Source organism: Carcharodon carcharias, chromosome 8, assembly GCF_017639515.1.
Source record: "Carcharodon carcharias isolate sCarCar2 chromosome 8, sCarCar2.pri, whole genome shotgun sequence".
Taxonomy (NCBI): Eukaryota; Metazoa; Chordata; class Chondrichthyes; order Lamniformes; family Lamnidae; genus Carcharodon; species Carcharodon carcharias.
The window spans coordinates 143,360,963-143,379,127 of NC_054474.1; the positions used below are offsets into that span (position 1 = coordinate 143,360,963).

The 18,165-nt window shown below is 44.0% G+C and overlaps 1 protein-coding gene across 1 annotated transcript in view; it reads left to right on the forward strand.

Annotated features, from left to right (window-relative positions):
• adamtsl2 (ADAMTS-like 2) overlaps window positions 1–18,165 on the forward strand; it is a 130,786-nt gene that overhangs the window by 25,527 nt on the left and 87,094 nt on the right. The window contains exon 5 of the mRNA XM_041194450.1: window positions 1,152–1,254. Coding sequence (XP_041050384.1) covers window positions 1,152–1,254 — 103 coding nt within the window. The remainder of the gene's footprint in view (window positions 1–1,151; window positions 1,255–18,165) is intronic.

Here is an 18,165-nt window from a genome sequence, read left to right on the forward strand (position 1 = left end):
GGTCACTGCCTTCCCTGCCCATGGTTGCCTCTTTTTGAGTTCCAATGATCGTGGAGCCTTTGGCTGCCATTAAGTTGGAGGCCCGTCCATACGGCAGGGGGTGCCCCACCATTGGCAAATTGCTGGTAGCTCCATAAAGTGGTCCTTAATAGGGCTGTTAAGTGTGCAAATCAGCCACTCATCTCCATGGAGTGGGCAGCTGGCCCGCCTTACAACTTGCTGCTGGGAAAATTCCCCGACAGTGAGGCTACACCGGAGAGCCATCCTGAGACAGCTGCCCGCTATTTTATCGTTCGTCCCTGGTTCTGTTCCCACCACCAAGGGTGTCAGTAAAATTGGCCCTAGCATTTTATTGGCAAAAATAAGATTTAATTTAGTTGAATATTTTCTAGCATAACTGAATAGCAAATGGAGAATTCACTCCCAGTCTTGTTGACTATAAGATTGTTCCAATCAAAACAAATTTGGATTGTATACAGTCCTTTCAAATGCTGTTCACAGCTTCTATTTCTCTGTCCCATTTCATTGAATACTTTGCTCTCTGCTTTCCTCTTGTCTTTTTCCCTCTGACCACTGTTCTTTTCTCTCTACACATTCTCTCTAGAAATGCTGTTGTTACCTTCTCACAATACTTTTCCAAACTCTCCTTTGGATGGTGCCATGGAACCCTTTTACAATTCACCTGAAAGAGGAGATAAAACCTTGGTTTAACATCTTATTCAAATGATGACACCTTCCACAATGCAGCAGTGCCTCAGTGTGACATTTAGGTGTCAGAATAGATTCTGTGCTCAACTCATAAGAGCGAGCAGCCAAAAGGAATAGAATGGGCATTCTGGTTCAAACAGATTCTGCCAGCCCCTGATTCATACAATGCTGTAAACTTGAATAGCATTATCCAGATTGTTGCTTCAACTTGCATTGTACTATTTAGGCTAATTACACCCAACGTGTACAGCAACGTCCATTCTCTAAACACTGAGTCCATGTGCCACTTGTTAAAGATAGGAAGAGTTTTCATTTTGCAGTATGCTTAAGATGTCCCAAAATACTTTACAGCCAGTGAATTACCTTTGAAGCATAATCACTTATGTGGCAGCCAACTCTCAGATGTAACAAATTACAATTCAGCATACCTTTATCCGCTGCAGGAGTGCCCAGCTAATGGGAGGAGCTTCCGTGATGAGCAGTGTTCATCTTTTAACTCCCGTGTTTATAATGGAAGGACTTATAAGTGGAAACCATTATACCCAGGTGAGGAAAGATGAACTTGTTGCACTGAAACTGTTTGACCATGTTCATTACTGTTTAAGAAAGAGTGAGCAAGCATTCTGGGTTCAGGCATGAGTCAGCTGCAATGAAATGACTTACAATTCACCAAACCTTTCAGTTTCCTAGTACTAGATTTTCTTTTTAATTTTTGAAACTTTAAGACCAAAAATTTAATAGTCGTTTGGTAGTACAGAACTTAAGTATTGCTTGGAAAAAAAAGAGACCACAAGCTTTTTGTCTTGCATTCAACAGGACACTTTGCAAGAATACTAATCCAAGGGGAAAGCAGCACTTTATTCTGTATGTGAACAGAGTGTTGATTGGTTGGCAAGTGAACTCTGGTAGATGCATTGCAATGGCGAACGTACCTATGATGGTGACTGACAGTCAACTGCCAAGCATTGTTTGTTTGAACTTTAAACTATTTGTTTGAACTTTAAACCAGGTAGCTTGACCCTGACTGGTCAAGGCATAGCCCTGAGGAATGAGTCAGCGAATGGCTGTCATTTATTTTGTTTAGCTGAAACAGGCACAACGTGTGTACATGTTTTTTCTGTCTGCAAAGAACAGGGCCCTGTATATTAATATGTAGTTTCCAATGTATACAAATGCACCACACTGCTAGCCCGACTGGCAGTCTTAAATTGGTTGTTGGTTGTGTACTTCTTAGCACATTTAGGATTATTTAGCAAATGTTGTCCAATCACAGAATCACATCTAATGTTGGACACTGTTTTGGGTTTTGCAACCACGAGCTGGTTGGGTACAGTCTGTACCTTGCCTGTTGCGAACAACGGCTGGGACGCACTGTTTGATACAATCCACCAGCCTTTGGGACGTACGGCCTACGTGCCTAGCGTCACACTGACACTGAAATTCATATACCACATTACTCATTTGTGTGATAAGCAGAACGTCTTTTTGGCTTGACAGAAGCATCCTTTATGCCCTGTCTTATCTATGACCGGTTCTGCACAACATGAATTGGCAAAATGGTTGGGCGAATTGTTACAACCAGCTTTGTATATATGGTGAAGGACTCCTTCACATTTGTGAAAGCCATGCAAGACTTGCATATGGATGGCAATACTGTGTCCATGTACTCATCTGACATTGCTAGCCTATTTACCAGTGCTCCACTTAAGAAAGCCATAGATATTTGCGCTGCAGCACTATATCATGGCGATCTAGACCTGCCACCATTATGTGAATCCATATTAATTGAACTTATGAACTCGGCAACTCATGCAGTTGAGTTCAGTTTTAATGACACCGTGTATGCCCAAATAGATGGTGTTGCCATGCGATCCCCTCAAGGCCCAGCTCTCGTAAAAATCTTCGTTGGGTTCCATGAGAAATGTCTTCAATGGAATGACACCAAACCACTTGCCCCTTGCATACTTCCGATTTGTGGATATAAGTTAGTTATATTTAAATCCTCAGCTGCACGTAATAATTTCCTTACCTGTTTTAATGGGCTTACATGTTTGAAATGGAGCAGTCAAATGAACTCCCCTTCCTTGACATACTAGTTGAGAAACCTGCCTGGGGGTTCTCTACCATGATCTACTGCAAGCCTACCGTCACCGAGCAATATACACATTGGGGTTCTTCCACAAGCTGTAAGATTGGTTTTATCAGCACCCTGTACATAAGGCCCTGAGCCATTTGCTCACCATGCAAGCTTGATGCTGAAATAGGGCATATCAAATACATCTTGCAGGATAATGGCTACCCTGATCAGACTAATTCACTCTGTATATTACACAAACTCATGAAAGGGCCTAAGGCTGTCACGTTTGGCCTTGAAAAGTGCCCAGTCTACCTCAGATTATTCTGGAAGGGCAAGGTTGCTCAAACTTTATACAGGTGAAGCCAGCTGTTCTTGCTGCAAAGCTACGAAGGTGTGAGTTAGCTAAGATAGATTGGGGAACTTCATAAAAAGACACGGTGGTGGATAGACAAAGGCTAATATTTAAGGAATGAATGTATGCAAAGCAACAGTTATACATTCCTTTCTGGTGCAAAAACACAACAGGAAAAGCGGCCAAACCATGGCTAGCAAAAGAAATTGAGGTATTAGATCCAAAGAGTAATATAAAGTTGCCAGAAAAAGTAGCAAGCCTGAGGGTTGGGAGTAGTTTAGAATTCAGCAAAGGGGATTAAGAGGGGGAAAATAGAGTTTGAGAGTGAACTTGCAAGGAATGTAAAAGCAGATTGTAAAAGTTTCTATAAGGATAGAAAAAGATTAGGACTTTTGATTGTGAAGACAAATGTAGGTCCCTAACAGTCTGAAATGGGGGAATTTATAATAAAGAGCAAGGGAATTGCAGAGCAATTAAAGAACTATTTTAGTTCTGCCTTCACAGAGGAAGACACAAATAACTTCCCAGTAATACTAGGGAAGCAAGGGTCTAGTGAGAGGAATTGAACAGAAATTGTTATTACTAAAACATTAGTGCTGGAGAAATTAATGGGACTGAAAGCTGATAAATCCCCATGGCCCGATAATCAACATCCCAGGGTACTACAGAAGGTGGCCATGGAAATAGTAGATGTGTTGGTTGTCATCGTTCAAAATTCTGTAGATTCTTGAACAGTCCTGGCAGATTGGAGGGTGACAAATGTAACCCCACTATTTAGAAAAGGAGGGAGGGAGAAAACAGTGAATTACAGACTGGTTAACCTAACATCAGTAGTATGGAAAATGCTAGAGTCTATTATAAAGGATGTGATAACAGGACACTTAGAAAATATCAACAGGATAAGACAGAGTCAGCATGGATTTATGAAAGGGAAATCCAGTTTGACAAACCTACTGGAGTTTTTTGAGGACTTAACTAGCAGAATAGATAAGGGAGAACCAGTGGATGGGGCGTATTTGGATTTTCAGGAAGGTATTGATAAAGTCCCACATAAAAGTTAAGGGTGTAGCATTAAAGCACATGGCATTGGGGGTAATATATTGGCATGAATTGAGAATTGTTTGGCAGACAGGGAACAGAATAGGAATAAATGGGTCTTTTGTGGAGTAGCAGGTAGTGATTAGTGGGGTATTGCAGGGATCAGTGCTTGGGCCCCAGCTATTCACAATATATATCAGTGATTTGGATGAAGGAACCAAATATAATATTTCCAAGTTTGCTGATGACATGTAACTTGGTGGGAATGTGAGCAATGAGGAGGATGTTAGGAGGCTTCAAGGCGATTTTAGACAGGTTGAGTGAGTGAGCAAATGCAGTATAACATAGAAAAGTATGAAGTTATCCACTTCGGTAGGAGAGACAGAATGGCAGAGTATCATTTAAATGGTGATAGATCGGGAAATGTTGAAGTGCAAAGAGACCTGGGTGCCCTTGTACAACCAGTTGCTGAAAGCAAGCATGCAGGTGCAGCAAGCAGTTGAGGCAAGTGGTATGTTGGTCTTCATTGTGAGAGGACTTGACTTGAGTACAGGAGCAAGGATGTCTTACTGCAGAGATACAGGGCCATGGTGAGACTGCACCTGTAATATTGAGTGCAGTTTTGGTCTCCTTGCCTAAACGAGAATATACTTGCCATCGAGCAAGTGCAGTGAAGGTTCACCAGGCTAATTCCTGGGATGGCAGGATTGTCATCTGAGGAGAGATTGGGCCGACTAGTCCTGTATTCACTGGAGCAAGAATGAGAGGAGATCTCATTGAAACGTATACATTTCTGACAGGGCTGGACAGACTGGATGCAGGGATGATATTTCCTCAGACTGGGGTGTCTAGAACAAGGGGTCACAATCTCAGGGTATGGGGTAGACTATTTAGAACTGAGATGACCATTAGACATAGGAGCAGAAGTAGGCCATTTGGCCCATTGAGTCTGCTCTGTCATTCAGTGAGATCATAGCTGATCTGACAATCCTGAACTCTACATTCTTTCCTTTTCCCCATAACCCTTGATTCCCTTCCTGGTTTAAAATCTGTTTTTCTCCCCTTGAACATACTTAATGACCTGGCTTCTACAGCCCTCTGTAGTAAAGAGTTCCACAGATTAACTACCCTCAGAGAGGAAATTCCTCCTCATCTCTGTTTTAAATGGGCGACCCTTTACTCAGATTATGCCCTCTGGTCCTATACTCTCCCACAAGGGAAACAACCTCTCAGCACCTACCCTGTCAAGCCCCATAAAAATCTTACATGTTTCTATAAGGCCGCCTCTCATTCTTCTAAGCTCCAATGAGTACAGGCCCACCTACTCGATTTCTCCTCATAAGAAAATCCCTCCATACCTGGAATCAACCTAGTGAACTTCCTCTGGACTGCCTCCAATGCCAGTGTATCTTTCGTTAGATAAGGGGACCAAAACTGTTCACAGTATTCTAGGCGTGGTCTAATTAGTGCCTTGTATAGTTTTAACAAGACTTCCCTATTTCTATACTCCATTCCCTTTGAAATAAAGGCCAACATTCTATTTGCCTTCCTTATTACCTGTTGAACTTGTATCTTAGCTTTTTGGGATTCATGCATGAGGACTCCCAAATCCTTCTGCAGTCTTTCTCTATTTAAATAATATTCATCTCCTCTATTCTTCCTGCCAAAGTGCATAACTTCACATTTTCCCACGTTATATTCCATCTGCCATATTTTCACCCACTCATTTAACCAGTCTATATCCCTCTGTAGACTCCTTGTGTGATCCTCACCTTCCCACCTATTTTTGTATCATCCGCAAATTTGGCAATAGTACATTCGCTTCCCTCATCTAAATCATTAATATATATTGTAAATAATTGTGGCTCCAGCACTGATCCCTGTGGCACTCCACTAGTTAAAGGTTACCATCCTAAAAATACCCCCCTTATCCCAACTCTGTCTTCTATTAGTTAGCCAATCCTCTTTCCATGCTAATATACTACCCCAACCTCTTGGGCTCTTATCTTATTAAGTAGCCTTATGTGCGATGCCTTATCGAATGCCTTTTGGAAATCCAAATATATTACATCTACTGGTTCCCCTTTATCTATCCTGCTTGTTACCTCCTCAAAGAATTCTAATAAATTTGTCAGGCATGATTTCCCCTACATGAAGCCATGCTGACTCTACTTGATTAGATTATGTAATTCTCAATGCTCTGCTATTACATCCTTTATAATAGACTGTAACATTTTCCCAATGACAGATGTTAGGCTAACTGGCCCATTGTTTCCGGTTTTTTGCCTCCCTTTTTGAATAAGGGTGTTACATTGGCTGTTCCCCAATCCCCTGGGACTTTTCCAGAATCTAAGGATTCTTGGAAGATTACTATCAGTGCAGCCACTATCCCTGTAGCTCCTTCCTTTAAAATCCTGGGATGCAATCCATCAGGTCCAGGAGACTTATTGGCCTTTAGCCCCATTAGTTTCCCCAGTACTTTTGCTTGATTGATGGTTATTGTAGTTATTTCCTCCCCCTCTTTTGCCTCTTGATTATTTAGTGTTGGAATGTTATTAGTGTCTTCTACTGTGAAACAAAGTATTTATTCAACTCCTCTGCCATTTCCTGGTCTCCCATTATTTCCCCAGCCTCATTCTGTAAGGGGCCTATGTTCACTTTGGTGTCTCTCTTACTTTTTCATATATCTAAAGAAGCTCTTACTGTCTGGGAGAAACCTCTTCACTCAGGGTGGTGAGCCTATGGAATTCCCTACCACAAGACTGTGGAGATCAAGTCACTGAATATATGTAAGAATAAAATAGATTTCTAGACTCTAAAGGTATCAAGGGGTAGGGGGAGATCACAGGAGTATGGCGTTGAGATAGAGGATCAGCCATGATCATACTGAATGGCGGAGCAGGCTGGAAGGGCTGAATGACTTACTCTTGTTCTATGTTTAGTAAGCAGTAGCAACACGAGTGGTATTTGCCACCAATGGGATGTTGCTGTCAATCCAAAAGGAAGTTCTGCCTATCGCACAAATGAGTAATGCAGTATATGACTTTCGGTACCAGTATGATGCTAGGTATGTAGGCCGTACATTTCAAAGATTGGCAGATTGTATCAAACGGCTTGTCCCAGCTGCTGTTTGCAATGGACAAGGTACAGACGGTACCCAACCAGTCCACTACTTGCAAAATTCAAAACCCAATGTCCAACATTAGATGTGATTCCGGGATTAGACAACATTTGCTAAAAAGTCGTCAGTGTGCTAAGAATTACATTGACTATCATCTGCTGAACCATCGTTGCAGTCCCTCTATGGCAATATCATCCATTCAGAGGTAAAGGGATCAAAACTGCACACAATACTCCAGGTGTGGTCTAACCAAGCTTCTATACAATTGAAACAAGACTTCACTACTTCTGTACTCAAATCCTCTTGCGATAAAGGCTAACATTCCATTAACTTTCTAATTGCTTCCTGCACTTGCATGTTAGCTTTCAGTGACTTATGGACAAGAGCACCCAGGTCCCTTTGCACATCTACACTTTCTAACCTCCTTACCACTTAGAAATACTCCGCACATCTGTTCCTTCTACCAAAGTGGATAACCTCACATTTTTCCACACTATATTCCATCTGCCATGTTCTTGCCCACTCTTAGAATATTTGAGATTGTCTGCCAAACCTGCAGTGTGGCATATTTGTGTGTACTGGAAGCTACATATATTAATATGTAGGCCCTGTTCTTTGCAGACAGAAAGAACATGTATACACATTGCGCCTTTTTCAGCTAAACAAAGTAGGTGACAGCAATTCGCTGACTCATTCCTCAGGGCAATGCCCTGACCAGTCGAGGTCAAGCTTATGATGAAGTCCCCCACAGGAGATTGGTTAGCAAAATAAAAGCACATGGGATAGGAGGCAATATACAGGCATGGAATAATGATTAGCTAATAGGCAGAAAACAGTAGGAATAGGCAGAAAACAGTAGGAATAAGCAGGTCATTCTTGTGTTGGCAGGCTGTGACTAGTGGGGCACTGCAAGGATCAGTACTTGGGCCCCAGCTGTTCACAATATATATCAATGATTTGGATGTGGGGACCAAATGTAATATTTCCATGATATTTGGATGATACAAAGCTAGGCAGGAATGTGTGTTGTGAGGAAGATGTAAAGCGGCTACAGGAGGATATGGACAGATTTATTGAGTGAGCAAGAACATGGCAGATGGAATATAATGGGGAAAAATGTGAGGTTATCCACTTTGGTAGGAGGAACAGATGTGCAAAGTATTTCTTAAATGGTAAGAGATTAGAAAGTGTAGATGTACAAAGGGACCTGGGTGCCCTTGTCTATAAGCCACTGAAAGCTAACATGCAAGTGCAGCAAGCAATTAGGGAGGCTAATGGAATGTTAGCCCTTATTGCAAGAGGATTTAAGTACAGAAGTAGTGAAGTCTTGCTTCAATTGTATGGAAGCTTGGTTAGACAGCACCTGGAGTACTCTGTGCAATTTTGGTCCCCTTACCTCAGAAAGGATGATATTGCCATAGAGGGACTGCAACAATGGTTCACCAGATTTGTTCTGGGTATAACGAGACTGTCTTATGAAGGGAGATTGGGGAAACTAGGCCTGTATTCTCTTGAGTTCCGAAGAATGAGAGGTGATCTCATTGAAACCTACAAAATACTTAAAAGAATAGATAGGGCAGATGCAGCTAAGATGTTTCCCCTGGTTGGGGAGTCCAGAACCAGGGACATAATTTCAAAATAAGGGGGAAGCCACTTAAGACCGAGTTGAGAAGAACTTTCTTTACTCAGAGGGTTGTGACTCTCTGGACTTCTGTACCCCAGAAAACTCTGGAAGCTCAGTCATTGAGTACGTTTAAGGTAGAGATTGATAGATTCTAGATTAACAACTACGTAAAGGGTTATTGGGATAGTATGGGTAAAAGGAATTGAAGTGTTCGATCAGCCATGATCGTAATGAATGGCGGTACAGGCTCAACAGGCTGAAAAGCCTTCCCCTGTTCCCATCTTCCTATGAAACTGCCTAGTTTAAATTTCAAACAATGCTTGGCCGTTAACTGTCAGTCACCATCACTGGTACATTCACCATGGCATTATCTCTACCAATCAGAGTTCACTTGCCAACCAATCAGCAATCTGTTCACATACAGTATAAGTTATTGCTTTCTGCTTTATATTGGTATTCTTGGTGTCCTGATGGATGCAAGATGAAAAGCTTCGAAATGTCTTTTTTTCAGCAGTGACCAAAAATTTGATCATGTAAAATCAGCTTTTTCTCTGTATCTTATGGTTGATGAACAATGCTTTGTATGCAGGTTGGGGGTCAGTTAGCAAGTCTGTTATGTTCCCTGTCATGCCCAATAAAGACTAGTCATATTCATAACTTTCAAAACATAAATTGCTTTTTGTGTGGAATCTTCTGGAACTGACTTTTTTTAAACTTTTATCCATGGGCAAAGAACAGTTGGCAGGAAAAGAAAATTGCATGAGGTATAAAATAAGATTCCAGTTTAAGTGGACAATGCTGGGCTGCAAAAGATGGCCGCCTGACTCTGTTTGCGGATTCAAAAACTGCCACACTACCTCTGAAGAACAGAAAGGCACATTCCAGACTAGAGATGTCACTACCTGTCTCCGGAAACCATCTAGAAAGGCATTTCCTGACTTGAGTGGGTCGTCCTGAAACCAAGATGGTGGTTGTCTCAAACCACAAGGGTGAACGCCTGCAAACAATAATCCCAGTTACGGTTAAGCAATTTAAGCCCAACACCATATTTGGAAAAGGGAACTGTGAGAAATCACATGGTGAAGCAGCCATATTGGTCTTCCTAGTTAGTTCTTTAAGTGCTGCCTGCAAAAGACAAAACTCAAACTGTAGCAGCAGAAAGGACAGGAACATTAAAGCCTTGAGAGCTGGAGACTGTAACATCATAAGGCCTCCAAGTCTGTGCCTATGGTAGAGGCAGATTAATTGAGGCATCTGAGGGAACTGGATTGTTATCTGAAAAGGAAGCAGGCACAGGATTACGGGGTGAAGGCCAGTAAGTGGCACTGGGTAAATTGCTCCTACAGAGCAGACATGTTAGGGCGAATGGCTGCCCTCTGTGCTGTAACACTTCTGTGATAGTCTACGACATCAAAAGCACATCCAGCAAGTGTATGCATGTTTCCTAGGTAGCAGCTATGATGCACACATTCTGAGGCACTCCCAGTATGCAATTTCATTCATTCATGGGATGTGGGCATCACTGGCTAGGCCAGCATTTATTGCCCATCCCTAATTGCCCTTGAGAAGGTGGTGGTGAGCTGCCTTCTTGAACCGCTGCAGTCCATGTGTTGTAGGTACCACCCACAGTACTGTTAGGGCAGGAGTTCCAGGATTTTGACCCAGCGACAGTGAAGGAACAGCAATATATTTCCAAGTAAGGATGGTGAGTGGCTTGGAGAAGAACTTCCAGGTGGTGGTGTTCCCATCTATCTGCTGCCTTTGTCCTTTTTAGGTGGTAGCAGTTGTGGGTTTGGAAGGTTCTGTCTAAGGAGCCTTGGTGAGTTACTGCAGTGCAATTAAACTAACTCCAGAAACAAGACCGCCTTTGCACCTGTGAGAGTTCGAATGCATCTAATTCATTTCATGTATTTACAGGCCACATTATGAGACGCCACCCTTGCATGCGCAGCTGCGGTGAAGGCAGGCTGCAAAATTCACCTGCTCTGATGTGTATGACTCTTTGCCACTGTCATAATGCATGAGGAATGCCCCCACCTGTACAGGTGGAGAGTGCGCAGAGAAGATGTGATTGTGCAGGCTGCGAGTTCTTGTCCCCCTTTGACTCCTTGGGAACTTGCTGTCTTTGTCTGAAGTTCTGTCGCTCTGCAGCTACCCCTGTGGCAAAGACATGAGACGGTGGTTGTGGCAGATTAAGTCAGTTAATGGATGGTCACTCTGCTAAAAACAATTAAATGACGGCATAGGCATTGACAGATTGTTGCATGGGACCATTGTTGTATGTCCCCTGAACCTGGCGATGTTGAGATGTTTTCACTTTGCCTACAGTGGAACCCTGTTTCTTCATTTCCAGTGTCCATGTGGCTTGACACTCCAGCCAGGTCAAGGGCCAACTTCTCAAAGTGCATCAGCAATGCTCTCTGTGGCTACCCATTTGTGGGTATGCCCTCTGGCTCTCATTGGAGTTCAGCTTCCATTTGGTCTGCAAGTTGAAGAAAGCTGCTGTTTGGACAACGCCTCTCTGTTCCTCACGACTTGCAGCTTTTAAATTGTATATGCAATAACTGTATAGGCAGCCCATGTCCAAATGCAGTAAGACCTGGACAATATCCAGGCTTGGATTGCCACCAAAACCATGGGGGTTATCATTGATCAGAAACTGAACTGGACTAGCCATATAAGTACTGTGGCTACAAGAGCAGCTCAGAGGCTAGGAATTCAATGACGAGCAACTCTCCTCTTGACTCCCCAAAGCCTGCCACCATCAACAAGGTACAAGTAGGGAGTGTGATGGAATAGTCTCAACTTGCCTGGATGAGCACTCTAAACTTGACACATCCAGGACAAAACAGCCCACTTAATTTGGCACCACATCCACCAACATTCACTCCGTCCAACACCGACTCACAATGGCGGCATTGTGTACCAGCTACAAGATGCACTGCAGGAACTTGCCAAGGCTTCTTAGACAGCATCTTCCAAACCCATGACCACAACCATCTAGAAGGACAAGGGCAGTAGGCACATGGGAACACCACTACCACAAGCTCCCCTCCAACTCACTCGCCATCCTGACTTGGAAATATATCACCATTACTTCACTGTCGCTGGGTCAAAATCCTGGAATTCCCTAACAGGACTGTGGGCATACCTACACCACATGGACTGTAGCAGTTCAAGAAGGCAGCTCACTACCACCATCTCAAGGGCAATTAGGGATGGGCAATAATTGCTGGCCTAGCCAGTGACACCCACATCCCATAAATTAATTAAGAAAAATTCTGCTGCATTCCAGTCTTTTGTCCAGTTCTGACCTATGCTGATAAGTCATCAAGGCTGCTGAGCACAAATTTCTCTGGTCAGCAGAATGCTATATGCCTTCAGGATGCTGCTCCCTTTTGAACATTGGTGAGCAGTAGACATGCCATATGGGTCTAACTTTGGGCTTGCCTTTTCAGACCTGAGGAGGCCATTGAAACGTTTCCAGCACTGCACCCAGTTCCTCTTCACCACTCCTGTGCTGCTGAATTCATAGCCAATTCCAGCCATGCCCTCTTTGTGTTGCAAGCTTTCCATTGCCACTGCCAGTTAGGGGGGAGCACCTAGACATAGCACCCGCAAACAGAAATTTAAAGCATATTAAGCACAACACGGGCTTATCACTGGTGGTATTTTTTTTCTCCCACTTTTATGCTAATTATTATTAGGTGTGATGGAGAGCACCTTTCCTTTTAATTTGTTTTATGTATGCCAGTCACCACACCATTAAATGTGTTTGTATTCAACAAGTCCCTGGGTGCTTCATTAGTTCTGCAGGTGCAGGGTAACCCATGCTGTTACGAGTGACTTGTTTGTCACTGAGCTTTAGTAAAATGGCACCAAGCAAATGTTCCTGTCAGATATTGAGTATGGAGCCTGCAGCCCTGGCATGTGGTGGTAGTTTTTCTTTGGTAAGCTAGCTATAGCGTTGGATCAAAGCCTCCCGGGTGTCCCTGGCTCTCTGCAGGTTGCCCAGGTCAGCGTCTATCACCTCAGCATTCTCCTGACCGTCCTCGGACTCTCTACTGGACTCATCACCTACTGCCAGAGCAGCTCCGTCAACATCCTCTTCCTCCACTGCATCCCCCACCCCCACCACCCCAACCCCTTTCCAGCACCAGATTGTGGAGAGCACAGCATGTAAGCACTATCAGTGACACACGATCTGGGGGGGTATTGCAGTGCGTCCCCTGATCGTTCCAGGCATCGAAAGCACATCTTGAGAAGACCGATGGCTCTCCCTACCACCGCCCTTGTGGAGGCATGGTTCCTATTCTACCGCTGCTCGGCCTCTGTTCTTGGATGGTGGCAAGGCGTCATAAACCACCTTTTGAGGGGATAGCCCTTGTCACCCAGCAGCCATGCATCTAGCCGGGCTGGAGCACTAAAGAGCCTTGGCACCTGGGAGTGTCTGAGTATGTAAGCATCATAGGAGCTGCCTGGGTACCTTACACAGACTTGCAGAATCTGCATCCAGTGGTCACACACTATCAGCACGTTCATGGAGTGGAATCCCTTCCTTTTGATGAAGGCACCCAGCTCACCCGCAGGCGCCTTGATGGCCACATGCATTCAATTGCACCCTGGATGCAGGGGAACCCAGCAATCCCTGCAAAGCCTCTGGCTGGCCTCGCCCATGCAGTAGTGAATGAAAGTCAATGCACATTTGAACAGAGGGTCTGTCACCAACTTGACACAACTGTGGACAACTGACTGGGAGACTCCACAAAGATCACCCACCGATCCCTGGAAAGATCTGGAGGCATAGAAGTTGTGGGCCACTGTAACCTTCAGTGCCACTGGCACAGGGTGTCCACCCACCACAGTTTGTGGAGATCTTAGTGCCGATCATCTGACAGATGGAGGTCACGGTTTCCCTTGAGAAGTGGAGTCTCCTTCAGCATTGCCTCTCAGACATATTGAGATAGCTGCATTACTGCCGGTAAACCCTGGCAACAAGATAGTGACGTCTTCTGCAACCCCTTCTGCCTTGGACTTCCTGTTGGCCCTATGCCCCTTGTGCCTGTCCTCCCACAGGTCGCTCCCCTGGAGGCTGAATAGGACACCTTGCCTCCTTCCTCCTTCTGGCTCTCTTTTCCTCAGAGGAGGTGCCTCCAGCGGAGAGCACAATCCCCATTCCCAGGGTACGGGAAGGCTGTCTGATACCTGGAAGGCCCCAAGTGGTATGACTCCTCCCAAGTCCTGAACTGAAGTGTTTTTTCTGTCAAAGCAGCTCTGAAGTGAAATGAAGTTGTCCTGTTCACATAAGCAAGTAGCAGGAACTCATAAGCTAAAGTACAAACAACTCGCATTAGTGAGCCCACTCATCCCTCTTACCCCACCCGTGGATGAGGTTTTTGAAAATGTGGCCTACCCACCTGCCCATTGTGCCCATGCGACACCCTGAAAATCGCATGGGCTGCGCAAAATCACAGAGAGGATTGGTGCCTCACAGGTCTTAACTGGCCCATTAATTAACGGCAGGCGTGCCTCCGTCCTCATAGCATGCCCGCACTGAAATATCGTGACGGTGCACGATGACATTGGGACACACGCCTGACATCATTGCATGTCATTTTACGTTCCAGCGCGTCAGATGCATGCTAAATGTGAAATTCTGCCCCTGGAGTATTGTGTGCAGTTGTGGTTTCTCTACCTAAGGAAGGATATACTTGCCATAGATGGAGTACAGCGAAGGTTCACTAGGCTGATACCAGGGATGGCGGGACTGTCGTATGAGGAGAGATTGGTTCAACTGGGCCTGCATTCACTAGAGGTTAGAAGAATGAGGGGATCTAATTGAGACCTATAAAATTCTAACAGGGCTAGGCAGACTGGGAGCAGAAAGGATGGTTCCCCTGGTTGGGGAATCTAGGACCATGGGCCATGGTCTCAGGATATGAGGTAGGCCATTTAGGACTGAGATGAGGAACTCAGAGCGTGGTCAACCTGTGGAATTCTCTATCACAGAAGGCTGTGGAGGCCTGGGTCATTGAGTATATTCAAGAAAGAAATTGATAAATTTTTGGATATAAGGGGCATCAAGGGGTATGGGGAAAAAGTGGGAATATGGCGTTGAAATCGAGGATCAACCATGATCATGTTGAATGGCGGAGCAGGCTCGAAGGGCCAAATAACCTACGCCTGCTCCTTGTTTCTATGACTGATGTCAAGTACATAGGTCATGTACTGGCAGCTAAAGGACTTTTCCCTGATCCTGATAGCTCGCACCCTATAGCAGAGATGCAATGACCAACTGACGCGAAGGCAGTTCAACAGTTTGTTGAATTTGTGAGCTACCTAGCCAAGTTCTTGTCCAATTTGTTATCAGAGCATGAATCTCCACGCAAACTCCCTGCAAAGGATCTTCACTGGTATTGGGGCACCAATAAGTAGCAGCTTCTACTTGAATCAAACAACTTGTGATGACAGCACCAGTGCTGAGGTACTACGATGTCAACAGCAAAGTCATCTTGCTGTTCGACAGAAACAGTTGGAACAACCCTCATGCAGCAAAGGCAATCAGTTGTGTTTGTATCCAGAGTGTTGATACAAACTGAACGATGCTATGCACAGATTGAGAAAGAGTGCCTGGCTCTAGCCTTTGTTTCTGAGCCTTTCAACCAGTAGCTGGGAGAGAGAAAATGATGGTAGAGTGTGACCTCAAGCCACTTCAAGGAAACTTTCTCAGACTACTTCTGCCTGTTCTGAAGCATTTGTTTCAAAGGATGTTACTTTGTTTACAGACATATAATTTGGAAGTTAAGCACAAACAAGTGAAGCAGATTTACATCGCTGACATGCTGTCGAGATCTGTGCTTCTTTTTGAAGGAGGTTGTTGATTCTAGCACAGATTGTGAAATCTTCCAAATTCAACAAGAAACAATAACTTGACATGCTGTGGAAGTAATCAACCCAGCAGAGACATTGGCCAGGATTTTCTGGTCTGAAATTCCCGCCCGAAATTAACAGACTTTTGGTACATCAAATTTTCCATCCGGCCCATGATGATTCCTGCCGCAGGCGAGAACGGAAAATTCCAGTCATTTGAATCTGATGGACAAGCGTCTTACTTAGATTAAGCTGTTGCAAATGTCTAGTTCATGGCTCGTGTTAATACTTTAGAGTAATGTTTCATCCTGGGAAGGTTATTGCTGTGAAGTTAAGGTAACTAAAATGCTGGGCTTTAGAGATTGCCAGAACACCAAAAGAAACTGGCAGTTCAGAAGGTTACTTTTGTTTTATAGAGTCTGAGCCCAAGTAGAAGAAATGGAGCCATTAAAAAGCAGGTGGGCTTACTTAGCTGGAGAAATTGAAAAGGAGGGATAATTGGCTTGGGAATATACCAGAGCAGGCTATATTATCATTTGAGATAGGTGGAGATTAAGAAGGTTCTCTGGTTTCAACTGAGTACACTTCAGTAGGGGAAGAGGCTCCATTCAGGAAAGGTGCTGCTGTTAGCAGGCTCCAGGCAGTTGGGGCTCAGGGAAGCCATCCTTCTTCCTGGGAGCCATTTATAGCTTGGTGTAGCTGGGAGACTGAAATTTAGAGAAACCCGGGGACAATGCCAGCTTAGTGAAGCTAGCGATCTGTGAAAGAGTTGAAATTATGTTGGTAATTGGAGGCAGGAATGTAGCTTTGTGAATGCTGTAGAACGCAGTCTCGGGAGAAGATACTGAACCATCTAGAGGTGAGCAGTTGTTAAGGCAGTCCAAATCGGAGCGGCTTTTGAAGGAATTTGGAGGCTAGATCTTGGAAAGTGAAGAGTTGAAATCTTTGTGAGGGAAAGAGTTTAAATGAGAATTTGTGACTCTGGTCCACTGATGAGAAATCCGTGGGATCTGTCTTGGTCGCATCTGCCAATGTGCAGTGTGGTGTGTTCGACCACAGTTTAACATTCAAAATTAACGAGGTAAGTATGAATTAGCAGGTAGAGTATAAGATAAATATTGTAAATTGTTTTACTTTCCTGACTTTGATTTAAACAACCAAAATAAACTTTATAGTGTAATCTTGTGGCTTTATTCTCCTGGTGGGGAACTGGAATTTAAAACTTTGTCTACTTTAAACAACAAGTTACTGATCCCTAACTGGATCGTAACAAAGCAAACTACACAGTGAGATTCAACTCACCAAGTGCTAAAGGAAGTAGTGAAGAAAGGATGGCTTGAAACCATCAAGGACACATTTGCTGTGGTAAGAGAGTATTGGGCATATAGAGATGAAGTGATTTCCCAAGATGGCATCTTGTACAAAGGACTCAGGTCATTACCCCTAAAGAGATGAGAAAAGAGATGTTGAGGCGTGTCAGTGCAAGTCGTTATGGAATTGAGTCTAGTCTGAGGGAAACAAAAGAAGAACTCTACTGGCCAAATGTGAGCAATAAGGTTCAGGACCATATCAGCCAGTGCAATGCTTGTAATGAACATCAGGCTAAGTAAACTAAGAGCAGTTCATGACATCCCAGACAGACCATGGATGAAACAAAAACAGAAAATGCTGGAAAAACTCAGCAGGTCTAACAGCATCTGTGGAGAGAAAGACCGTTAATGTTTCGAGTCTGTATGACTCTTCTTCAGAGCTGTTTCAGATTTCCAGCATCTGCAGTCTTTTGCTTTTAGACCATGGGTAAAGTTTGGAGTAGAATACTTCACTCTCACTGGAACTTATTATCTCATCACAAGTTGACCACTATTCAGACTATCAAGAGTTCGACCAGCTGACATCAATGACCACCAGTGAGATCGTAGAATGCTTTAAAGCGCACTTCAGTTGCCATGGCATTCTTGACATTGTGATGAACAACAATGGCCCTTAATCCACAAGTGAAAAATTCAGGTACTTCATGAATGACTGGGAAATTCATCTCCACTCTATCTCCCTAATCAAATGAAAGGCTGAAGCAGTGGTGAAAATTGCCAAAGGAGTCATCAAAAAAATCAACTAAATCCAGCACAGTGTGCACAAGGCTGCCTTGTGGAGTGGAGAAACACACCAACTGAAGGCATAGAAAGTAGTCCAGTCCAGCAACGAATGTCACACCACACCCAAGCTACTCTTCCAGCATCTAATAAACTACTGAAACCAAAAGGAGTAACAGGAGTGAATGACAAAATCAAAGTGAAACAACAGACAAATTTCACTTTGATAAAGCTGCCAAATTGTTGCTAGAGCTGAGAGTTGGAGAACTGGTCAGAGGCAAACTT